This window comes from Pristis pectinata, chromosome 26 (assembly GCF_009764475.1).
Source record: "Pristis pectinata isolate sPriPec2 chromosome 26, sPriPec2.1.pri, whole genome shotgun sequence".
NCBI lineage: Eukaryota > Metazoa > Chordata > Chondrichthyes > Rhinopristiformes > Pristidae > Pristis > Pristis pectinata.
In genome coordinates, this window is record NC_067430.1 from 13,223,893 (window position 1) to 13,249,731 (window position 25,839).

The 25,839-nt window shown below is 43.4% G+C and overlaps 2 protein-coding genes across 9 annotated transcripts in view; both read left to right on the forward strand.

The window, feature by feature from the left end:
- LOC127583294 (kazrin-like) overlaps positions 1–2,509 on the forward strand; it is a 469,156-nt gene extending 466,647 nt beyond the window's left edge. For all 8 annotated transcript variants that reach the window (XM_052039121.1, XM_052039120.1, XM_052039122.1 and 5 more), the window contains one exon: positions 180–2,509. In XM_052039121.1, coding sequence (XP_051895081.1) covers positions 180–335 — 156 coding nt within the window. In that variant the 3' untranslated portion in view covers positions 336–2,509. The remainder of the gene's footprint in view (positions 1–179) is intronic.
- A 6,946-nt stretch (positions 2,510–9,455) lies between these two features.
- The window catches only part of tmem51a (transmembrane protein 51a), a 36,282-nt gene continuing 19,898 nt past the window's right edge, over positions 9,456–25,839 (forward strand). Inside the window, exon 1 of the mRNA XM_052039530.1 lies at positions 9,456–9,583. The gene's annotated coding sequence lies outside the window, so the exon portion shown is untranslated. The remainder of the gene's footprint in view (positions 9,584–25,839) is intronic.

A 25,839-nucleotide genomic window follows, 5' to 3' on the forward strand; every position in this document is an offset into this window, starting at 1 on the left:
ATCTATCTCAACAAACCAATTCTCCAGTTCCTGTCCTTCAGTGCTTTGTGGGACCTTGTTCTCTACAAGCTAGCTGACACCACAATCACTGTAGTTCAAGCTCAGAGTGCCAGGCAGCACAAGGACAAACATTTCTGAGCAATGCTCAATAAAATGCAATGTTTTTCCCTTATACTCAGGGACCAATGGATTCAGTGAAGGCCTTCGGTGGAAAAGATCTCTGCTTCCGTGAGGGCTACTCCTCCCATCCACAAGGAGCCAGCGAGGATGAACTGCCCAGGACAGCACGCTGCTCTCTCCAGACCTTCACTGGGATAGAGGTTACCAATGTATAGGGCAAGGTTGGACACTGGATATTGGAATCAACTGGAATACGTTCACCCACAGATCCAACCACACAAAAGTGAACCAGCTGCTCAGAAGAGGAATTTAGGACTTTCTGGCCAAGTGAACAGAGTTTTTTTTATATTTATGTTAAGTGGATTGGGTCATTGTTATTTCCAGTTGGTTGTGGATGGTTGCCATGCGGAAGCAGGTGAATGCTGATGGTTCGGTGGAAAACTGTCTCTTATTAACCAGCTCAAGCCCAAGCTATGGTTGACATTGTGCCCAAGCATCAGGCACTTTGGATCTATTCTGAATATAGCTTTTCAGCACTGCAGATCCTTATTGCAAGTGGATTTTGATTTAACTGAAGAGAATGGAAAGTCCATAGTGAACTTGCTCTAATGTAAGGTTTCTATCCTGTATCTTTTCACTTAAGTGGAGATAAGTTTAACAGTCCTCCTAATTGTGTTTCATAAAAAAAAGGGCTTACAAGTCCAGCTTTAAACCTGTAGTTCGCATATTAATGGGGGAATTTCAGCTTCAGAGGACAAGCATGGTGCTCTGCAAACTTTGTAACTGAACCAAACCACCAGCAGCAGTTTCATGTTCAGTGTTAATTGATCACAGTCTGCAAAAGGTTGTCCAAATGTTACAAGGGGAGGAAAGTCCAGGGAGTTTTACTTCAATGCAGTTCCTTGTTTATATAAAAAATTTTAATCATCAGATATTTACCCTATTTTGTTTATAAATGTCAGTGTTACTGATACTGTGGAGAACCTTGCTTACCCTTGTGTGGGAAGGGGGCTACAGTGAAAATATTGAACATGGAACCAAATAGGACTTTAACATAGCCTTGGCATTTCCAACCATTGGTAGAACTAGTTATTGTTTACCAAGAAGGACATGTCCCAATCAGGCTGTTGACTTGGAAAGTTGAAACCTTGAGTTGACGTTGTTAGACAGAACCTCCCCTGATGCTGTAAAGAAAACAGTGTAGAAACGAACCAAATGGACCTGGAAGATCCCAGGTTCAGTTCCAAGTATGTGCAGACTGGTTGCCATCAGACCATGTTACTCTTCCCTACAGTACCCATGGTGATTTAGTGGTTTCACATCACCACTACCCGCACCCCACCCCACCCTCCCCCACCAATGGTAGGTCCTTCAAGGTGTGGCCTTTGAGATTGTGGCTGAAGATGTCAATGTGATGAAAAGCAGACACTATTTCTGTGAGTTGTTTAAGTGTGTACTGGATGCTTTATTCCCAACACACTTATTGTGCTTTCTTTGTTGAAGGAGGTGATATATCCATAAAAAAATTGCTGATAAACATCAATGTCAGTCCTATAGAACAGTAGTTTGTATTTCCAATCTACTTACTGTATCTCTGACCTACCTGACCCTTTGACTTTGCTTGCTTTGGTTCTAGGAGAGTGGAACTAGTCTTCAGTTGACATGGAGTTCCAGGCAGATGTGAGTCATTCCATTTAAGGCTAGGAGTACAACAACTGTCTAAGTCAGATGTTTATGTTAAAATAAAAGCTGCCAGGCAGTTATAAAGCACAATAACTACTTTCAGAGAAGTTTGTGCAGGCAGGTTGCTCCAAGCTACTCAAGAGATAAGGTGAGCCAACAAGCCACAGAAGCAAAAGAGTAGGGCCAGATCAGCTGAAAAAGGAAAACTTGCAAAAAACATTCCTCAGATACTATATCTGTGTGTTTATTAAGGTGCGATGTCATCGGTACTAATACAGTTTGACAAACCAACTAACTGCTCTAAATCCCTCATGAATTGTAGAATCAAAGTGTATTTACGCTGCTTTTCTGATATATTTGAAAGCAGCCAGTCTGACACTACTCTCTTCTATAACAAGAACAAGACATGAACTGTTTTAACCTTTGGAGAATGTTAAAACTAATTGTACTGATTTTACTTTGTATTCTGTGAATATTTGTTGATAGAAAAAAGGCAATGCTTTTTTTAATTTTAAGTGTACTTACAGAGATTTTATATTATTTTTACTTGTTATATTATTTCAAATGCAACAGAAATCTAAGTTCCCAGTGTTGCCTCTTACACATTCCTTTTTTCCCAAATGCATTGCTGTTAATTATAATGGAAAGGATTTAGAATTCAAAGGGGCACCTAAAGACTCAATGAATCTCCCACAGAGACTGCTGGAAGGTACTATTCCTTCTCTTTATAAAAGTTTCTGTGTTTCAGTGTCTTCATGTGACTGGAATTGCCAACTCTGATTGGTCTTATTCCAGGAAGCACCATCACATGACTACCTCCCTCCATCACAGTCTCGACCATTGATCACTGATCAGTCTGTACATGCCCTCTCTTCCAAAGCCAATCAAGGAAGAGATTAATCTCTTCATTACCCCTTGGATGTTTAGCCAGTCAATCAAACAGACATTGTTCCTTATCCAAACATTTCTATAACTAGAAAGCAAACATCAAGGAATTTTTTTTTGAAAAGAAGTGTCTCTCTGATCTTGGGCCAGAACAATCCAAAGGGCCCTTCTGAAACCATGTGTTGAGTTGATAAAATAAGGGCGAGAACAGCTGTGTGGACTTTGAATGACTGGCACAGACACCATGTCTGCCTTCAAAAATGATGGGTTGAGTTTTCTGAGTGGGTGGAGAAGGGGAAGGGCACTGTACAATTGGCTTTACTGGTCAGCGTTACACCATTAAAACCAGCTGCCCACCAATGCTGCTGGCTGAGGAATGGAATCATGAGTTGCAAATATCAGCCGTGGGATATTTTACCTTAAAAGGAAGACGGTTCTAAAGATCCGCTTCAGTCTTGTTGGGTTAGATTACACAGGACTTAGTTAAACTTTTACTGTCCCATATTTGGTTTGTTATATTCCTGTACCCAGAGAATGGTGGGTACCTGGAATGCACTGTTGGAGGAAAGTGGTGGAGGCAGAGCCGCTAAGAGCATTTAAGAAGTGTCTAGACAAGCAGTTGAGTCCCTCGGCATTGAAGGCTACGGGCCAAGTGCTGGAACATGAGATTAATAAGGATGGGTAGAGAAACAAAGGACTGCAGATGCTGGAATCTAGATGAAGAAACAACAGAGATGCTGGAGGAAACTCAGCAAGCCTGCTGAGTTCCTCAGCATCTTGTTGCTTCTTCATTTTATAAGGATGGGTACCCACTGCTCAGCATGGACAAAACGATCGACCAATGGCCCGTTTCCATGCTGTATGACTCTAATGCCTATATTTGGCTTAATACACACTGCCACTCATCCCAGTGTTAATGAGGTCAAGGCTCTGTCCGAGGGTCCAAACTCACCAGAATAAACCTTTTATCACTACCGCAGCTTAATGTGGAATGTAAACCGGAAAAGAGTGATGGAAATAACTCATCAGGTCAGACAGCATCTCTGGAAGAGAAGCAAAGTTAATGTTTCTGGCTGAATACCCTCCATCAGAACTGGGAAGGAGAAGGTATAAGGCAGAACACTGTCTCTGTCAACTTGATGGAGTGACAATTAAGAGAGATGGAGAATTAATCCTACAACACTGAGATTCCCAGCCTCGCTGGTGCTGAGCACTGGAAACAGAGGGAGTAAGGCAAAGTGATACAGAAGGCTTGACCTCTTCAGGCAGTGCCTGAGGGAACAGGTTCACTCTGGTTACCATGACTGGTGATGTTGTGAGTGCATCCGAGCTGTTTCACTGATTCAGTTTGGGTTTTACTGAAAAACTGAACAGAACCACAAGCTGCAATCACCTAAACACTGGTAAAATTTCCACAAGCTGAAGTGATAAAAGTAAAATTATACTCCAGCAGATACAGTGAAGCTGTGGCCACAATCATAGATAGGGCCCTGGACAGCAATTCCTGAATCATGTGCAAAAACTCATAAGAAAGGAAGATGACTTTATTCATTTATGGTGATTGGCCCAGAGAGTCAGCTCCTGGTGGTACTGCCAAGGACATTTCTGATTTCACAAACACCTTCTTGTGCTCATTCACTAACAACTGCATGCAGGCACCAGAGAAATCATGAAAACTACAATAGGTGACTCAGCCCCTTGAACCTGCTCCATAGATTTTAGTAGATAACAGCTGATCAGTACCTCAAATCCCACCCTACCAGTCACGTCGTGGAGATGACCTTTGCCTGCCCCTGGATCATACTTTATCTGTTCCCAGAGAGTGTGATGAGCACAGGTCAGACCAATCGGTACCTGACCTACAGTACAGCTGATCAGAATGACTCTGCACAAATGCGATCAATGGTTTTACCTCTGATAGAGGATATTTTGTGAATGTGCATAATAATTCACATATAGAACAAAATAACATGCCGACAACACCACTCCCACCTCCACTACCAGGTCTTTTTAATAAAGGCAGCTGTGCAATACAGACCAGGGTACCGTGGGGACATTCCCAGTTGATTCTCATTGGTGGATCTCAGCTGACTGGGGAAGATGAGCAATTGCTTCATGTTGTCCTCTGCAGGAGATTGCTTGTGTCAGGATGTGAGCTGAGGACAAAACTGGGCACAGCTCTGCTCCACGGGGTGATTGACTAACCCACCCCATTCACTGCCTAAACTCACAAGTGTATGATAATAATATAATATTTATTAGTCACATGTACATGGAACATGTAGGTGTAGAATGGCCATGTGAATACCGGGTCAGAGGGCATCGGGTGCCCACAGAAACTGCACCCCAGCAACTGTGCCTGGCAAGAACCAGTGACATCAGAAGATAGAAGATGCTCACTGAGACTTTAAATTCACGAAGGGACTTTATAGTTAGATGTTGGAAGCTATTCTTTGGAATTCCCTATCCCAGACGGTTGTGAATGTTCAAGGCTGAGATCGGTAGATTTTAGGACACCAAGTGAATTGAGGGATATGGGGATGTTCTGAGGTGGCAGTGTTGAGGGTAGGCAATATCTCATTGACTGTTGGAGCCACTCAAAGAACTCCACTTCCTATTTTTTATGTTCTTAAACCGATGGAAAGATAAAGACAATATTCACCATCTCTTATTTCCTAAGGCTTTGCAGCAGGGGTGGAGCAATTCAAGGGAGCTGATGGCGGTGGTCTATTGCTGACATGTAAACGTCTTCTACCTAACTATTCTAATGTGCATTCATTACTTTAATATTTGCTATACTTCATGTAAATAAAAGATATATAAATACAAAGATAACAAGTTGTTCTGGTCTCATTAGTCTCTGTTTCAGCTCCGTCAGTAATCTGCAGCATGTGGCTTGGGGCAGTGACGAGCTCGTCTGGAGTGTTGGCATACGGCCCAGGCTTTCTCAGGCTTCATGTGCATTCTGGAGCCGAGCCTAAAGTCTAAACCCAGCCAGGCTCACCAACCGGTGGGCAGGAGGTTGCCATTGAGGTCCCAAAAGGGTCGGTGATGGAGGGGAATCAGTAGGGAAAGCTGGGAAAAGCCAGAGATTGTATGGTCATATAGCATTGAAACAGGCCCTTCCAATCGACTAATCCTACGCTCACCCCATTTTCTCCCCACTTTCCCATCAACTCCCAGTTTCTGCCATTCACCTACACATTAGGGGCAATTCACAGTAGCCAATTATCCTACCAACCCACATATCTTTGGGAGGAAACCGGAGTACCCGAAGGAAATTCATGCCGTAACAGGGTGAAAGTGAAAATTCCACATCGACGGCACCAGAGATCACTGGAACTGCGAGGCAGCAGCTCCACCAACTGCTCTACTCTACTGCTTTGAGAGGACCCAGGTAAATTTACACCAAGGTTTGAGTGATCCCAGTAAGTCCTGTTTTAAATGTTTAAGAGGCAGTTATGTGCCTGTGGAGCGATGTGCAGAAACGCAGTGTGTAACTGGGGTTGCTCGGTGCACCCATTGTTGTCAGGTCACTTTCTTAATACTTAAAATTTTGTTTTTTTAAGATGGAGATTGTAAGCCTACATGATGAGGATATAAAAAACAGAAACAAATAATGTTCAGGGTCCCCAAGCCAATACACCATTCAGGGAAAGCTGATTCTGCTCCACTCTGTAGCCTGGTCCTCCTATCCTCTGATCAATCTTGGCTTTCAATGTACTCAGTTACCAAGCCATTGGACCATTTAATTCAAGAGATTCACTACCCTCTGAATGAAGCAATTTCTCTGCATCTTCGTCCAAAATTGCCACCTTGTAATCTTGTATCTATACCTACTGGTACAAGACTCTCCATCCTAAGGGAAGAATCCCTCAGAATTTATCTTATCAACCCCTCTCAGAATCATCCACGTTTTAATGGGATTACTTCTCATTCTGCTAAACTCCAGTGAGTTAAGCCAATCTCACTCAATCCCCCTCAGCCCAGAAATCAATCACAGGAATTAATGCGGGACTCCCTTCAAGGCAAGTGTTTCTTTGCATCAACAGAGGGCCTCAAATGGCACACTGTACTTTCACCAAATGCCCGAACAATTGCAGCAAGGCTCCCTCACTCTTGTTCTCTAACTCTCTTCCAATGAAGGGTAACCTAATTGGCCAGCTTAATTGTCTGCTATGCCTGCATATTAACCTGATGTATTGTGTGACGTAGCACACTGAAATGCCTTGGCACACCAACATTTACAGTTTCCCAAGATTAAAAAAAATCTCCTTTCCTTGTGAATATAACCAATATGTGACTTATTATCACTGGTCCATCAGCTGTTATACACCATTTCTGGTTGGTCACCTCCAACCTATCACCTCATCTGCTGTGACCTCAGGGTTAGGCCCCAGCACCATATGAATCTGTGCCTCGACACCTCTTCGTTCAGCCCAATCTCCATCCATACACTGGACGTCTGTCATGTCTGCAGCTGCCTGAGAGGAAAGAACTGACAGGAGACTCAGAATGAAGGCAAAATGAATGGGACTGATATCATTTCATAAAGTTACTGCAAAGGTAGGTTTTATTAAACTGGTAAGTGTTGTAGTTTATAATCTGAATGCGAAACAGGTGAGTGTTTATATGTGAACACAAGAGGCTGCAGATGCTGGAATCTGGAGCAAAAAACAATCTGCTGGTGGAATTCAGAGGGTTGAGCAGCATCTGTGGGGTGGGGGGGGGGGGGGAATGGAATTGTTGACATTTTGGGTTGAGACCCTGCACCAGATCTGCATTGACTGACTTTCCCATGTACACTGACAGCACCCAGCTCCAACCATCTCTCCACTGGCTCTGTGTAATCAGACTGCTTGTCCAGACATCCAGCTATTTCCTCTGCAAACCTTTGGGAAACCTGAAGTCATCATCTTCCGCATTTACTATGAAGCCAATACTACTGATTGCATACTGTCCCCACCACAGCCAATCCTACATTTAACCTTACTCTTCGCAAACTTGACAACCCTGAGCTGACCTTCTGACGACAAGACCTATCATCTCTCACCGACCTCCACCATACCTCAACCCACCTGCTGATGAACACCTCATTCGTGACTTTATCATCCTGGTCAGCCTCCTGCTCTCCAAATTCTGTAGACATGTGCCTACCATTGCACCTAGGACCCAATGACCCTGAACTTGTTGACCCATGTTGGCTCTCTCTCCTCCATTTTAAATCCCAGCCTGGTCTCATCTCTTGCCTCAGTTCCTCCAGCAGCTTGTTTTCTCCTTCCTGAAATATTTTTCCTTCACTTGAAGTCCATTTTTAACCTGATTTTAGACATTTTTTTCTGCAGTATAACATTCTATCAATGTAAGTGTCTGTTTCTAATTTAGCCTTAGCTATGTCCTGAGTAAACTCTGTGGCTCAGAATTGTTGAATATTTCAGCCAAAGGCCCTTCTTGTGACAAACAATTTATGAGTAATTTAAAAGTAATTACCTTTGCTGTGAACTTAGATCTAATAACCAGAAAAGTGGGTAATACATTGATAATTGTTAAACATTAAGCCAACGGGAGGTCTACTTAATAATAGATATTGTCAAAGACTTAGATCTGGCCACTTAAGACAAATTATGTGAAGCAAGTAAATATATAACCAACTATACAGCAGGAAAAAACAGGGAAGAGAAATGCTGTAGGATGATCACCCCAGTTTAATTGTTTTGGGAGCTGCATATCCCTGTCTCCATGTCACCTTGTTGACCAATTGTATTTATAGTGTGCCTGACCTTTACAAATATGGAAGCTGCTCTTTCTTGCCCTGCAGTAAAACCACATGTGCACAGTGAAAAGAAATTGTCCTAGAAAAGGATATGTGGAACACTGCAACCTACTTTAAACCATTCTGAGAAACTGTCAACTTTTTTTCTCAACTTTAAGCCAATGTTCTGCTCATTTCCTAACTGAATACTCCTTAATCTACTCTATTAATCACCTCTTGGTAGCATATAAAAAAATCCTTTGATCCATGTACAGGTCCCTTGCTGTACTTTCCCTAAATAAGGTTGAGAGCTCTGGCTGAATGTACTCCTGAAGATTTCACGTCCAGCTACTCCAACTGCTCCACTCTCCACAGTTCACCATCAGTCACCCAAAATCTCCATCTTGCAACACACTGCCTTTCTATCCCAGCCGGAAAACAGAAAATAAAATTGTCCAAAGAATATGTTTCACAACACGTTTAATGCCCCTGTGAGTTTTCTCTCTTGGTCGCATCGTGGAGTGTTTGGGATGAAAATCTTAACTCATGGAGGGATGCGCCAAAGAGTCTCATCCTGTCCTGCAGAATTCCACAATTCTGAAATTTTAGGTAAGCAATATTCCTTCAAAATTCCCTCGGTATTGCTTCTCAAAGGTGGATTGTACCAGTCAGGAAATTAACAACTGGAGTTGAATCTAAAATAAAAACAGAAAATGCGGAAAGTACTCAGCAAGTCAGCCTGCATCTGTGAGAAGAGAAAGAGAGTTTAATCAGAACCGAAAAGGAGACAAAATAAGCTGTAATGCAGCAGAGGGGTGCGGGAGTGGGATTTTCATGAGATAAAACCGGGGTAACTATGGAAACAAGCTAAGTTTTTCGGGTCTGTGACTCTTTGAAGATTTTTTAATTATCATTTACAGTTCTTTTTCCAAATTTCCAGCACGACTTTCTCGTACAGTTCCACCATCAGCCACCAGAGGAGTGCAGAACACCGGATGAAGTAATCGCTCCCATTGGAATTGGGCGTGGCTTTAGGACCCAGCGGGAAGCATCGAGTTCTCCACTAGCACCCGATCACGGAGAAGTCGACGTCGTCGGGAGGTTGGATCGAAAACTCAAGAGACGGGAAATGGCTTCAGTCAGGTGAGTGGAAAATAACCTTTTCTCGCCAGGAGAAGGGTGAACAAACTTTGAGAGGAGTTTTTCAAAACTTTTCATGAAGTTTTCCCAACTTTTTAAACTAACTTGGACTGGGAAGGTTGCGGGGAGCAAGATTAATGGCAGAAATGTTTAATGAGCGATCCCCAGTTTCCCCTCTTCCCCCTCCGCTCTAGTGTTGTGGGTTGGCTCGGTAGCAGTCTGTAGAAATTCGGATCTTTTTCCATATAACTTTTTGTAATGGCTGCATTTTAAACAAAAGGCTCAAAAGTCGTTTTTAAAAAGGGCTCAAAAGTTTGATGTGGAGACGGGACGCGGACGCCGGCCTGGTTTGTGTGAGTGAGTGACTGGCTGTTGCATGGGCGAGCGGTCAGTCAGGGCAACAGTTTCCCCTCAACTGAGGGAGGCTCCGGCGGGGTTGGCAGGGGTGAGCGGCATCTCCCCGGCCTCTCCGCCGGGTTACACGGGAAGGCAGAACAGCAGGTCATGAAAGTGAACTGGAAATGCCGGAAATCGGAGAGGCGGGACATTCGGCCCATCAATGCTGTCACCTATGCGCCACTCGAGCCGCCTCCCACTTCTCTTCATTTTGTGAGTTTGACCTTCCCCTCGCATGTTTAGACAGCCTCTCCTCTGAGTTATTGCAGCTACTGACAGTGGGAGCGAGCTCCGCTTCCACACCGTTCTGGGTGAAGAAATTAGTTCCCTGTTGGGTTTCTTGGAGAGGGTATGATTTTCATGGCCTCTAATTACGCCATTCCTCGTACTAGATGTAGAGAGAACGTTTTCACTTCTCAAAACCCTTCAACTGTACCTGTAGCACTATACTCTGCATTCTGTTTTTTCCTTTTTGTACTACCTCGATGTACTCCTGTGTGGAATGATCTGTCTGGATGGCATACAAACAGAAGTTTTTCACTGTATATTGGTACATGTGACAATAATAAACCATTAATTAGGCCATCAAGAGAGAAGACCCAGTCTGTTCATCCATTGCTGGTTTGTGTACCCAACACATTTCTGGATTCCTTGTCTATCTACATGTTAGTGTCTTGTATCCTTTGGATAAGATGGTGACCAGAATTCTGTTGCAGTAATGTAAGTGTGATTATCGATTCAATATGGCTTCCTAGCTCTACAATTCATTTCTTTGAGAAATAAACCCTGGTGTTTGCTTGTTATCATGTTGCTAATCTATGGAGCAATTTTTAGTGATACAGGATTTTCCCCAAAATGGTCAACATTGCAAACGCTTGTGCTTCCTCGTTCCTCCATCTTCCTGTTTGAAGATCTGTAATATTGTCTTAACCCCAACCCAACCCCGCACTTGTTCTTTTGCTGAACTTCATTTATGTGGAACACTTCTTTCTTCTTCCCTCTTCTCTCACCCAGTGATTTTTTTTTTCACACCCCCCCCAAAGAAATTGTAGGTTTTTGAGCCCATACTTGATGTATCTTATTTCTCAGCCTTTGTGGGTATCTTGACTTTGCCCCTTCAATTATCTCTTCCAAGGAGCCAGCACAGGAGTGACAGGACAAATGTTTTTTTAAGCTGTAAGATTCTACCACGGGAGAGAGGGAAGGAAAGAATTCAAGCCCTGTTGGATTTGAATCTTAAGTACTAGGTGTTTTCTAAGTTCAGTATAGACTTTTGATTACTTTGGGGGTGGTGGTGTTTACTTAACCACCCTCCCCACTTGCATCTGTGTTGTAAAAAGAAATCTCTTCCAGTCTTTTAGTACTTTTGAAGGTTAGGCTTAACTTTTGGATGGTTGGGCTAAATCATTTCTGCTGAAATAAACACCAGTTCCAAATGTTTGCATCTGATTGTGAGAATCTTATTTATCCAGTTCTCCTGATCCATCAGCTTCTGAGGTCTGTCCCTTGTGCATGCAGATTGGCAAAATGCCTTCATATTTACTCTCAGTTCCCAACATGCATCTCCTTTTGTATTCATTAACAAGAGCCATTGTGGCCTTTGTGCTGAAAGTTATTTGATAAAGACTTCCGGTATTTTGACTCTTTGCAGATGAAGTAATATCCACATTGGAATGGTGGCGTCTTGAGAAGTGGTCATGTGACCCTGTCTGCTGCATACCTTCTAGTTGAGTGGATCTGGTAAAATTACTCTACTAGAAGTCAGCATAGGCTTGATGGGCTGATTGTCTTTCTGGGCGGTGGCAATTCTATAAGGTGGAAGTTGCAGGTTCAAAAGGTGTTGGTACAGTGCCTCTTGTAAACTGTATGCACTGCAGCTATGTTAAACCTGTGGTGGACAGGTTACCTGCATGGTGTTTGAGCTTGGGAGAATTTGGAGCAGCTTTCACCCAGGTAAGTGAAGAATATTCCTTTTCACTCTTGAGTTGTTTGTAGGTAGGGAAGAAGCTTTGGGTCAGCAGGGAGTGAAGACCCAGTCACTGACCTCTCTTGTAGCCACCATTTTTATTTGTTCTCCAGTGAAGCTTCTGACCATTATTCATCTCAGGAGTTACAAATGGAAGTAAACACAGTGTAATCAACAGCAGCCATTCCCATTTTTAAACTTAATAGGGAAGGAAGGTCTTTGATGGAGCCACCAAAGACGGTTGGGCCTGGGGACATTGTCCTGAGGAACTCCTGCAGCAAAGTCCAGGGTTGATATAATTGGCCTTCCACACTGCCTTCCTTTGTGTCATGGAGTCATAGCCTGGAAACAGGCCCTTTGGGACTTGTGTTTCCAGAACTCTGGTCACTTCTACCAATACTATCATGGTCATATGAATGTACTTTTCTTCTCAAGCAAGCTTCCCACCAACAGGGTAGATTGGTTGGACTCTTATCTCCTGTCATGCATTGTATTTCCATGTAACCACTTCACTTGTAGTGCAGAGGTTTTCAATCCTTTACTTTTAAATAGGAATGTAAAACTAGAGTAATATATTTAAAATTTTGGGGTTGTGGGTTTAAACCCTGATGTCGAGAGTTCATGTAATCCCGGCTAAGGAGAGCTGTGCACTTAAACACTAAACTGAAAGTGCTGCTTGCTTATTTGAGGAGGGAAGGGGGGTGATTTGAAAAATCCCATGATTCCATGGCAGATTTTTCCCAGTGTCCCAACCGACATTCCTCCCTTCACCAAAAAAAAATAGAAATTATAGTTTCTGCACTAAACTGGCAATCTGCAGAGTAGCAAACATTGATTTAATCACTGGAACTTTGCAATCCTTTAAACAAAGTTGATGCCATGTGACTTTGCAAGAAAGCTGACCCTAAAACAGGATCCCAGCCAGAATGGAAGGCAGGACAAGGAGAGAGAAACTTGCGGCTGCCCGAAGGCATAACTGCAAAAGGGTTTTTGAACCAGAAACATATTTTAATGAGAATCTAAAACACAGAGAAGTTTAGGGAATGAATTCCAGCTTGCTTCCAGCGGTGGGTCATTAAAAATTGGAGACGCCCAGAAGGCCAGAACAGGAGGAGCACTGAGATTTCAAAGGGTTGGGGGTGGTTACTGAATTAAGGGGGGAGTCGAAGCAGTGGTAGGGTTTGAAAACAAGGCTGGGAATTTTTAAATTCAGTGTTTTACCAGACTAGAAACCAGAGTAGGCCAAAAGGCACAGGAGCGATAGCTGAATGGGGAAAATCCTTCAATATGCAGATAACATCTCATTTAAGTATTACAGTTCTTTTGACGATGTTTACTGCAGAATTATGTAGAAGGGAAATGTTAATTGAATGTAGAATTTGGCAGTGTACAAAAGTATTCATTTTTATGTTTGCATGTGTAGAAAATCTGAAAGAAAAGCAAAAATGAATGAAAATACAATGCATCTATATTTAAGATCGTTACCATCTCCAAAAATGGTCAGTTTTTTGTTACTGTGTACTTGAGGTGGGTGCAAGTTAGGCACATGGGATGGTTTGGGTTGTAGGGTTGGCCAGGAGGAGTGCTTTAGATTGATAGACTGGAGGACACAGTGGGCTTGAGGTACAGCAGAGGAGCTGGGGTGGGGCAATATTGCTCAAGTGTTGGATTTGGTGATTAACAGAGCTTGAGCTGGGCTTGGTATCAGGGAGGACGCCAAATGTCTTAGTGTTGTGATTCAACCCTGACGCTGGCCAAGGAGGAGGCTGGGGCTGGATGATGAGTGAATCATGTTTGTGGTTGAGGGTGAGGAGCTTTGGTCTTTTGATTATTTCATTTGGAGGAGATTTCTCCTAAAATGTAGGATGTCAGACACAGAGTGAAAAATTAGAGGAACAGAAGGTGACAGGAAAAGTGTTAGTGAGCTAGAGGGCAGCAGCTAGTACAGCCCCAGAGATTCAAATTCAATCTTAACCTCAGCTGCTGTCTGTATGGAGTTTGCATGTTCTCTCTATGACTGCATGGGTTTCTCCCAGATGCTCTGGTTTCCTTCCACATCCCAGATATGTGTAAGTTGGTAGGTTAATTGACCACTGTAAATTGCCCCTAGTGTGGAGGGGAGTGGATGAGAATGTGGGGAGAATAAAAATGAGATTAATATAGGATTGGTATAGATGATCGGTACGAACATGGTGGGCCGAAGGGCCTGTTTTCCTGCTTTACTTCTCTGACTCTTTAACTGCAGGTGGATCAATGTTTCAATGATGCTGCCAAAGGTGGCTATAGATGGGAAATGGCCAAGTAGGGGTGATCTCCAGAAGCAATGTCCAGCTGCAGTTGGATAGATGAGTAGATGGAGACAAGTGCATTCCCAATCAGCTGGATGACCTAAGAAAGAGAGTGGCTAAGGATAATTTCCTCCATAGTATCAAAGGGTGTTGACAAATCAGGAAAGATGGAGGAGTCAACCAGAGCACAGTCTGTGGTTATAGTATGTGATTTTAATAAGACTTGTTAGAGTGGTTTGGAAACCTGACGAGGGATTTAAACATGGAGCTGAAGGGCAGATGAGCTTAGGTAAAGGATACAAAATAAAAATTGAAAATGCGGGGGTATTCGGCAGATCAGGCAACATTTGTGGAGAGAGAAATGGTTAACATTTCAGGTCAGTGATTTTTTTCATTAGATAATTCATTGACCTGCAACACTAAACTCTTTCTCCACTGCATTTTACAGCATCTTCCACTGTTCCACTTCTACTTTTGTTTGTTTTTTTTTGTTTTTGGATATAGGAGATGCAACTCTTGCAGTCATTTCCCCCGTCATCAGACTGTCAATGGTGACCAAGGAAGTGAGGGCTGTAATTAGTCATTACCGTTTTAGAGATTCTGCTGTTAATAAAATGGTTGCAACATTCACCTGCCTACTGATCAGCGCCTATTAGAGTGATTCATTGGCAGAGAACACTGGGTGGCTGAAATGTGATAAAACTCTATTTAAATGCAAATATTTTCTCAATTGATACTCGGTTGCAAGGAAAACCAGAGGCGGATGTGACTGGGGGCTTGCTGGTTCTTTTACTTTTATTTTGCTGCAGGTTCCAGCATCTGCAGTCTCGTGTGTCTGGTTTTTCTACTTTCTTTGTTCAAGACATTTGAGCCCATTTGAGACTGAGCATATTTTAAGGTGGCCAGGAGCCAATTTCGAATTGCCAGCTTATTACTAATTTTGTTTAAATTTTCATATTGTTGCTCCAGAAGGGGTTGATTTAATCGTTGGCAATGTCCCCTTCCGTTCCCTTTACTGTAGCACCATTGTTCTTTGAGCCTAGAGGTCAGCGATGCAGCTAATAGAGCCACTGCCTCACAGTGCCAGAAACCTGGGTTCCATTCTGACCTCGGGCATCTCAATGTGGAGTTTGCATGTTGTTCCTGTGACCATGTGAGTTTCCTCTGGGTGTACTTGTTTCCTCCCACATCCCATTGGTTAATTGGCCTTGCGTGTGGGGGGGGGGGTGGGAGAATGTGAGGGGAATAAACAGTGGGATTAATATAGGATTAGTGTAAATGGTTGATGTGGACTCGATGGGCCAAAGGGCCTGTTTCCATGCTGTATCTCTCTATGACTCCATAACTGAGAGTTGAGACTGTTTGACTGTAGGATGCCCTTGTTGTCCTCTGTATTCCAATGCACTTCCTGTCCAGCACAGTTTGTGCTTTGGAGTTTGGAGCATGTAACTTCGCTGGCTCAGGGGCCACTTTTAATTGTAGTGAGCCCACAGTTTCCCTGGCTAATATATCAGATGTATTCCCTTTTGAATCATTCATCCCTTGCTCACCTGCACTGTAACTGAAAACTAATTTGTCTTCTCCCTTTCCCACTTCTGATGAAGGTTCTTGGATCTCAAACAATAACTCTGTCTCCTTTTCCACAGATGCTGCCTGACCTGCTGAGTGTTTCCAGCATTTTTTGTATTTTATTTTGGTTACTATAGCACAGGTTGTGAGTAAACTTGCTGTCTTCTCCACATTTGCATCAGGGACCCAGAGGGCCAATAAAGATCAAATTCATTTAGTCTTGGACTTGATGTCTTTTAAAATAGACATTGGGATTCTGCAGAGTTAGGACATTAATCCAACAATATATTTGAGGTACTGTTGTCTTGGTCATTGACACCCCTATGTTACTGAAAACTTTTTTTAAAAACTGGCAATTTTGGACATCTGTAATAAAAATACATGAAGGGTCTTGGACCTAAAACATTATTTCTCCTTCCATGGATGTCCCTGAACTGCTGAGTGTTTCGACCACTCTGTTTATATTACCCCTTATCCTCCTTTTCTGTTTGCACGTGTTGCACTATATATCCCCAAAGAATTTAAACCCGTTAACAGTTTATACTTGCACGGCACCTTCAACGTACTAAAATGTCCCATGGTGCTTAGAATTAAATGAGCTGGAAAATTGGCATTGAAACAGAAAAGCATGTTGGCAGAGGTAACCAAGAGCTTGGTTGAAGATATAGGTCTCTAGGAACAACATGGTCTCTTGGGTGCCTTGTATGCTGTGAAGTTTTGTTAGAAAAGGTGCTTTTGCTACTGGGCTGCACGCTTTTCCTGGTTGAGTACAATCTTCACAGATTACTTGTGGGGTAATAGTGAAGGATATGCACCAATGAACCACTTTCCCTGCCACAACACTTCAATCATGGGTTGACACTTGTGCAAATGGTTTCCTAGTTTCTGCTCCAAAAGTTCACCCATTTGGAAAATGAATCAAGTTCCAAGTGAGGGAATGTAAGGTTTCACATTTGCCCTTGCTTTACTTCTGTCATTTAGCCAATGAGGTACTTCTGCTCGTCTTGCCTGAGAGTGAGACACTTCCTAGTAACCTGTGTCCTGAAGCCAAGGAATATTGGAATTGCTGCTCCGTTCTTTGAGCTTTTGTTATTTCTATAATTCATGTTTGCACTCTGCTCCCTGTGGTCACGTTGCTCAAACAATTCTGTTTTATCATTGGTCTAATCTCTGGTGGTGTAATATTACGTTAGTAACATCACGGAATTTTACACAACATATCAACAGATCAGCAGCCACTTTAGTGTTTTAGCTTATGTCTGAGCCGAGCTTGCCCATTCACTACTCAGTAACTAGTCTCCCTGCATCAGTGAACAATGACTCATCCCTGGTAAACTGCCTGTGCTCCCGAGCTTAATCTGATTGCCACGGTTTGGTGGAGGGAGTGTGGCTTTGAGCAAAGTTGAGCTCTCCATGTCTGAGCTATCGGAGGGAACTCATTCTGTGTTGTTTGTGAAGATCACTTGGGGTTGAGGATGATCTTTGCTGGTACAGTGGGGCAGCACATTGGCATACCAAGTAGAGTTGCTGCCTCACAGCTCCAGTGACACGGGTTCAGTCCTGATCTCTGCTGCTGTCTGTGTGGAGTTTGCACATTTTACCTGTGACCACATGGGTTTCTTCCAGGTCCCCCAGTTTCCTTAACTGGATCCCAAAAAGGTGTGGGTTTGTAAGCTAACTGGATGTTGTAAGTTGCTTCTTGTGTATAGACGAGTGGTATAATCTGGAGGGAGTTGATGGGAATGTGGGAAGGATAAAATGGTTTAGGGTAGGATTAGTGTGAAAATGGGAGCTTGATTGTCAGCACAGACTTGATGGGCCAAAGGGCCTTTTTCCATGATGTATCTCTCCATGACCCTGTGGTTTTGATTCATTTGCCCTTGGTTGATTGTGAAGTCCAATCCCAGAGCTGCAGACATGTTGATGGACATTGCAGCTGATGCTGGAAGACAGGGTAAAGCCATGGTTGCCATCAGACAGTCGTCTCTAGTTTCTCTGGTAACCAAGGTAGTTGCTTCTTCGTGAACCTCTGTCTTGGAGGCCAATGTCAGAACATCCTTCGAGAGGGTGAACCCTCGCAAGGCGTCAGGCCTCGACATTGTACCTGGCAGGGTACAGAAAATCTGTGCCAACTAACTGGCTGGACTGTTCAAGAACATCTTCAACCTCTCACTGCTACAGTTGAAGGATCCCACCTGCTTCAAAAGGGCATCAATCATACGAGTGCTCAAGAAGAGCAGGGTGAGCTGCTTCATCAACTATTGCCCGTAAGCACTCACATCTACTTTGATGAAGTGCTTTGAGAGGTTGGTCATGGCTAGAATTAACTCTTATCTGAGCAAGGACCTGGACCCACTGCAATTTGCCTTCTGCCACAACAGGTCTACAGCAGACACAATCTCAGTGGCTCTCCACTCGGCTTTGGAGCACCTAGACAACAGCAAAACATAGGTCAGGCTGCTGTTTATCGATTACAGCTCAGCATTCAACACCAACATCCCCTCAGTACTAATCAACAAGCTTCAAAACCTGGGCCTCTGTACCTCCCTCTGCAACAGGATTCTCGACTTCCTTATCTGACCACAGTCAGTGCAGATCGGTAGTAACGTCTCCTCCTCGCTGACAATCAATACAGGCATACCTCAAGGATGCATGCTTATCCACTGCTCTACTCTGTGTGCACACATGACTGTGTGGCTAGGCACAGCTCAAATGCCATCTATAAATTTGCCAATGACACCACTGTTGTCAGAATCTCAGATGGCAATGAGGAGACGTACAGGAGTGAGATCAGCAGGTTGAGTGGTGTCACAATAACAACATTTCACTCAACGTCAGCAATACCAAGGAATTGATCGTGGACTTCAGGAAGGGGAAGTCGGGAGAACACACACCAGTCCTCATTGAGGGGTCAGTGGTGGAAAGGATGAGCAGCTTCAAGTTCCTGGGCGTCGACACCTCAGAGGATCTACCTTGGGCCCAACACATTGATGCAATCGTAAAGCAGCGGCTCTACTTCATTAGGAGTTTGAGGGAACTTGGTATGTCACCAAAGATTCTTGCAAATTTCTATTGATGTACAGTGGAGAGCATTCTGACTGGTTGCATCACTGCCTGGTATGGAGGCTCCAACATGCAGGATCAAAAGATGCTGCAGAGGGTTGTAGATTCAGCCAGCTCCATCATGGGCACAACCCTCCCCACCCTCGGACATCTTCAGGAGGTGATGCCTCAAGAAGGCGGCATCCATCATTAAGGACCCTCACCATCCAGGACATGCCGTCTTCATTCTTCCCCTCTGTTGTCAGATTTCTGGTCCATGAACACTACCTCGTTATTCCTTTTTTGCATATTTATTTTTGTCACTTATAGTAATTTTTGTGTCTTTGTCTTGCACTGTACTGCTGCCGCAAACCAATAAATTTCATGACATGTCAGTGATAATAAATCTGATTCTGACACACCTTTGCCAGATTGTCTTGTCAAGGGTTACCATTCGCCCAGTGTGACATCCATGAAGTATCTCTTGATATTTGCCTTTTAAGTGTTTATTTTGGTCTCTTTATTTCCTTTCTCGATTGGTGTTAGGCACACAGCAATTGATTTGGTAGGCATATGTGCACAGCACCTGTTCCACCTCAGTTGATGCTGGATAATCAGTTTCTCGAGATGCTGGAATCCGTATGGGCACTGTCATTAGTGCAGTGATTGGTCTGATGCAGCTGTTGGCATTCCAGGTTTTTCAGGTATATTCTTACATCACTCAATCCTTGAAGAGAGTAGGATTGTCATCACTTTGTATACTAAAAGTCTGGTTATATAATCCAATGTTGTCAGTTTTGAGCACCCAGTGAGACTGCCTACCAAAGGCAAGGCAGTACAATGGATTATGGGCTGAATCTTGACATCAGTGTTTGCTCTTTGGGGATGATGGCTGCTAAGGTAAACAGTTCCATATTTTACAGTTCTTCAGTGTTGATATTTGCTGGGCTGAGGAGTGGGTGCAGCCTGACAGAACTTTTACTTTGGCAGTGTTAAGGCTGTTCTGAACTTGAAGCTCTTACAGGCTGATTTTTGGCCTTCCTTTGGGGGGTGTGGCCCCAGGACAACTACCTGCATATTGAAGTTTAATTATTGTCGAGCAAATTAACTTAGTTCTCATACAGAAGGAAGAGAAGTTGAAGTTGCTGTCAAAATGATATTGGATGCTAACACCCTGCAGTACTAGATCTTGGATTAACAATTTCAGGTTGAATTTCAGGAAGAAGGTTAGCTCATGTTACAACCCTGTTTTACAGTAGTGTAGAGATCCACTGCATGAGTGGAGTCATTTGAAATTTGTTTGGGCAGGCACACTTTGACATGATTTTCCATGATTGGAGGCTATAACAACTCCAGGTGTTGTTCAGGTCACTTCTGTGGATCCACTGGCTGTGAAAATAATATCAGTGGTGCCTTGTAGGATTTTGGGAGTACTTACTGTGATTCGGTAAGTGATAGGAGTAAGTGATTCAGTGTGATTTCTAGTGAGAATCTTCCCAGTGATGGTGAGGAAAACAATGTGACAACCATCTCCCCTTCTTTTAAAATGGTGACAGTGTTACATTGCACAAGACAGCAATGAGTTTAAGAACAGGCTAAGTAAATGTTGTTACTGGTTCAGCCTGTAAAGTGACTATACCCAAGAGGTTGTCCTGGTTCCATTGTCCTGCACTGTGCAAGAAAGATTGACTTGACTCCTTTGTGATTATACTCTGTGCCACTGGCTTGATTGTAGTTCCACTCCATGGACTTCGTCATCAAGGCTGTCAGTTGGAGGGCGGTTCATTCTTTCAGATAAGTACAGAACTGAGGCACTTCTGCCTACTCAGACAGAAGTGTAAAAATTCCATTGTGGACTTTGGATAAGAGCAGTGTTGTTTCATTTCAGCCCCTCTAAAGGTAGAGTCTTGGTGTCAATGTCTTTCTGCTGCTGCATTGTTCTCGTACTCATGTAAACATGCAACAGCCTCTATAACTCAACCACCTCTCCCACTGCCATCTGGGCAGAAGACGTCAGGTATCCAGTCTTTGATCAGCCATGGAACCTCCAGCCAAACACTGAGAAGGCAGTCATCATCTCTTGTCCTGTCCCACCTCTGTTCCCTGTTCCATATTGAACCAGATTATTTGCAACCTGTTTTCTACTCTGCATTGATCTGAACATCCGGAACCACCACCACCCACCCCCCCCCCCCCCCCCCCCACACACACACACACAATACCCATTCCATCAGACACCTGATTGCTCGTCATCACCTCGGCTCTGAGCCTCTTGTCCATGCCTTTGCCACTTCTTGACTCCACTATTGGATTGCTCTCCTTGCCAGTCTCCCAACATGCATTTCATCTCCTAAAATTCTTGTTTAAAATTCCCACACCAAGTCCTCTGCACCTTAATCCATGTAGATCTATGTTATATCCTAGTTCTCAGGCATTAAGCTTCTCCATCCTTATGGAGGATTTTAAGCGTCTTTTGAAATCACATCTGCACCTAAATCCCTTCCCTCGGTCTAAATCCTTCACGTCAGCCTTCAGCCCACTGTCAGCAGCCATGTCCTTGGACACTGAGCCTGCACTGAAATTGTTCCCTGTGCTATGCCTTCACCAGCTCCTCTTTACAATTGTCCTTGCATCTCACCTGTTCGATCAAAGGTACGTCACCCATCCTAACATCACAATATTGGCTTGTCATTTGGTTCGATCCACATGCACATTACAGATCTAAGTGAGTCATAGAGAGAGACCTCGCAGAAGCAGACTCTTTGGCCCACCGAGTCCGCACTGACTATTAACCACCAATTTCGACTACATTAATCCCTTTTTTTTCCTGTTTAATTCTCATCGACTCCCTTCCTCACGCCCAGATTCTACCACTCATTTACACACTGCGGTCCATTTACAGTGGCTAATTAACCTACCCATCTGTATGTCTTTGGAACATAGGAGGAACCCCCCCCCCCCCCCCCCACAGTCACGGAGAATGTGCAAACACCATGTATGCAGCACCTGAGATCAGGATTGAACCAGTGTCTCTGCCCAACAAATGCAACTCCTTGTCTAGAATTTATCTGTCAGTTCTCACAACTGAAATCAGATTAGCTAATCAGCTATCTCATTGCTATTTGTCACACCATGTTGCGCACCAATGAACTGTTATAATTATCTACAGAACAAAACCACAAATATTCAATCTGCAACAAAAATTTAAAATGCTGGAAACACTCAGCAGGTCAGGCAGCATCTGCGTAGAAAGCTATTAATTTTTCAGGTCAAAGACCCTTAATCAGAAATGGGGTAGAGAGAAAATGAGTTAGTTTTACATTGCTGAGAGGGGAAGGGAGTATATCTGACAGGGTGAGGTCAGTGTGGCCATGGCGATGCTTCTTAAAACCTTTTGGTTAATAAATGAGTGTAGTTAGAGAGGGAAAAACAAAAGGAGATGTAAAAGGGTAGCATGGTGGCAAAGTCTGCATGGAGTTTGCACTTTCTGTATGATCACGTGGATATCCTCTGGGGGCTGCAGTTTCTGCCCGCATCCCAAATCTGTGCAGGTTGGTGGGTTAATTTGCCTCTGGTGTATAGGTGAGTGGCAGAATCTGGAGGGAGTTGATGGGAATGTAGGGAGAATAAAATGGGCATAGTGTAAATGGGTGCTTGATGGTCGGTGTGGACCCATATCCATGCTCTATCTCTCTGAGACTCGAAGCAATGCAATGTGGCCAGACTTGCCATAGCGAACCGAAACCAAAAGAGTGCTAGAAATGTCCAGCAAATCAGACAGTATCTGCAGAGGAGGAAAAATATTAAGATTTTTTTTCTCTCTATAGATTCTCCCTGATCTGGTCACTTCTCTGAAGTAACTGACCAGTATTTCAAAATTTTGCATGCCCCTTTGCTTTCGATCTTTTCATCTGCCCTCCTCAATCTGTCAGCCAGGTTGTAAATAATGTATTACCATGGCAACCCTAGCCCCTCCACATTAAAGGTATTTCCTTCGTTTTATCATCCCACCCTCATCCTCTCTGCAATTTGAAACCAAACTTACTCACTTTCCCAGTTGCCATTTTCTCTTTCCACGAATGCTGCCTGACCTGCAAAGTCCTTTAGTTTTGACTGATAATTAATGGCTGTTAAGTGGTTTGGAGATGTGTGAAAGATGTAATGGAAATGCAGGTTGGTTCTTCAAAGTGGAGCCCCAGGTGTAATTAAATGCAAATACAAGATCTGCCAGCCGGTCTTTATTGCAGGGTTGTGTCACCATCATTTTACAAGTCTTAATCGCTTATTTTGCTTGAATATCGTGGTCTTTATGCTGGAAATGAGCTACTGGAGTAGGAAGGAGACTGTAGATTGTCTGTCCCCAGTCCTCAGTGGGAAGCCTTGAAAGACAGTACCTTCAAATCCTGCATTTTTTTTGTAGGGGCTTCAAAATGGCCATGTGGTCAAGGTGCAGTTGGTTTGTGAACAGCAGATCATTTATGAAATGGATGCATTTCAAAGGTAATTAGCCAGATGTTCCAATGATTGGCTGATTACAATAGTGAGTAACTGATTCATTCACATAAGCTGAGCAGGTCCAAAGATCAGTTCCTTGTCTTCGTTAAAATGGGTGGTTTCAATTATTGCTTTCAACTAAGTTAGGAGTGCATTGGTTAGCTCTTGGAAATCTGAGTTGGATAGCTGCCCCTGTATATTTGAAGACTGGATGAAACTTGGTTATGTAAGCTTCATGATTCACATTATTGTCATATACACTAGGGTGCAATGAAATTCCTTGCTCCAGTGAAGCTCACAGAGCAAACAGTATACATGGTGATAATAAATAGGACAATAAATAGAGCAATGAGCCAAAACAACAGAATGGTGCAAAAATAAATCATGCAATCTGAAATAATGCAAAAAGAAATGCTGAAGTGACAGTAATGGAATAACAGAGGTAGATTTGAGAGTCTGGGTATGTGGCAGCACCATCAGTAAGGGGATGTGAAAGAGGTGATTGGTTCAATTCAGTTGCCTTCCAATGCTTTCCAGACTGCAAAGTGGAGCATAGCTACTTGGCTCAGGACTGCTGGGTGTGCAAGGAACTTTGCAGCAGCTTGAACAATTGCAACAAAGTTGTCACTAGCTGTGTCCTGAATGTAATCGCATTCAACCCACTACACTTGCATCACTTCCTTTGCCTCACTTTTGTTTATGCTAAAACGGTCTACTGTGCATTTGCCTTTTGAATTAGTTCATTCTTTGATTTGGCACTGACCTGGTTTAATCTCCCAGTCTCTAATTTCCACCACTGTTGTGCTGTCAAACATATTCCCACCCCCGCCCCCCCAGCATTGCTACATTTGGGTCTTTCCCTGAAGTTCTTAGTCCGGCACTTGGGTGTTGCAATAGTATTAAATTCCTGAAACCATGTTTATTTAGGCTGTGGTACTTCATTGTGTGTTTGTTCTTTCTGTGCTTCAGCTAATTTTCAACAGCTTGGGCTTTGTCCCTTTTTTCTATCATTTTGTACATAGTGAATTGATCCAGTTTATCTGAGTGCTCTCAAGTCATTTTCTCTAACCGCTCTTCGTCATACCACGCTCCTCTTTAACATGGAAATTAACTTATTGGTGCTTTAGAAACCAGGCTCCCTTTAGATCCTGGCTCCTGCCTGAATCTGGGGCAGATGCAAAGAACTCTCCCCTACTAAATTTTGTGCATCTGTTTTATTTGCTTTATTTGAATGGCCCAGTCTTTGAATACAAGAGTGCAGTTAATATGGGGACTGTTCCTTTTGTGAGGTTGGCTTTATTGACAAGTGAAGTGAATGTTGTCCCGGAATGTTTAAACTTGTGGAAGGAGTGATAATTGAGAATTAAGTTTAATGCCTAATGTGGCCGTTATAAAATCGCAATCAACAGCTTCTGACCACACACATGTTGAAGTATTCATGCAATTAACTGATGAGAATTCCTCATTGAAGTTTCACCGTCTACTATGTTTCTGAAATCATTATTTCCTTGCATCATTCACAGTGGTCTGAGGTCACCAATGTACAGATGCACAAGTGCAATCTGCTCCCAGGAAACCTGATTTGAGGGAAGTTGATTTCTTGTCGCTGACCTGGTTCAGTAACAGCTGTGAACTGTATCTCTTGCAGTGGGTGCAGAAGGGGCTGTTGTCAGGGAAGTGAGGTCAGAGGATTTCCTCGGGAGTGCAACTCTCTTTGTACTCAGTAGCAAAACATCATTAACCTCGGAGGTGGGGTGTACTTCTGCTTGGTCTCCACAAAGAAAATGTTTCTGTCCAAATGGAATTTCCTGCTTTCAGGAGGTCTAATGCTTGTGCTTTGTTTTGCACTGTTCTCTGTGTGTGCAGGCATTACTGTGGAATGGCTGGCAATAAGCTGTTAGTTACTATACAAGAAAAGACACGAATGCCCAGCAGTTTGTAACGGTTCTAAAAACACTGAATGCTTGGTGCTCTCTGGCTGTTCACCATTGTACTGCCTTCAGTCCAACCTTGACTCTGTGTTCCATGTTGATCAGAGGTAAGGTAGCCAGTTGGGTCCCTGATGATATCCTTCAATGAGGGATTCAGTGTTTATGTGCAAGTTGACTGGAATGTAGAGTGTTTTGCATATTTTTGCACCTGCTCCTCACCATCCCTCACTTTGGTATCATTCCTCGAAGGTGAGTTGGAGCAGAACTGGTCACTGGTGCCATGCTGACATTCTAATGTTAACTGAAGGCCGTTGTCACCAGATCTCATCCTGGCCTGGTCCATTACTCTGTACTTGGACTGAGAGCCTTGACTGAGTTTGGTTTCCTCTCCACTCTCCTTGAAGCTCAGCTGCACTGATAACCATGCTGTTTTTCTTCTCTTTTTAGCATTGGTCATGCAGCACAAACTCTGGGCTGTTGGCCTGCACCGTTACAGAGTGGTACAGCACAGAAACAGGCCTTTCACCCACTGAGCCCACGTTGACCTACCATTGTCTGTTTACATTCATACCA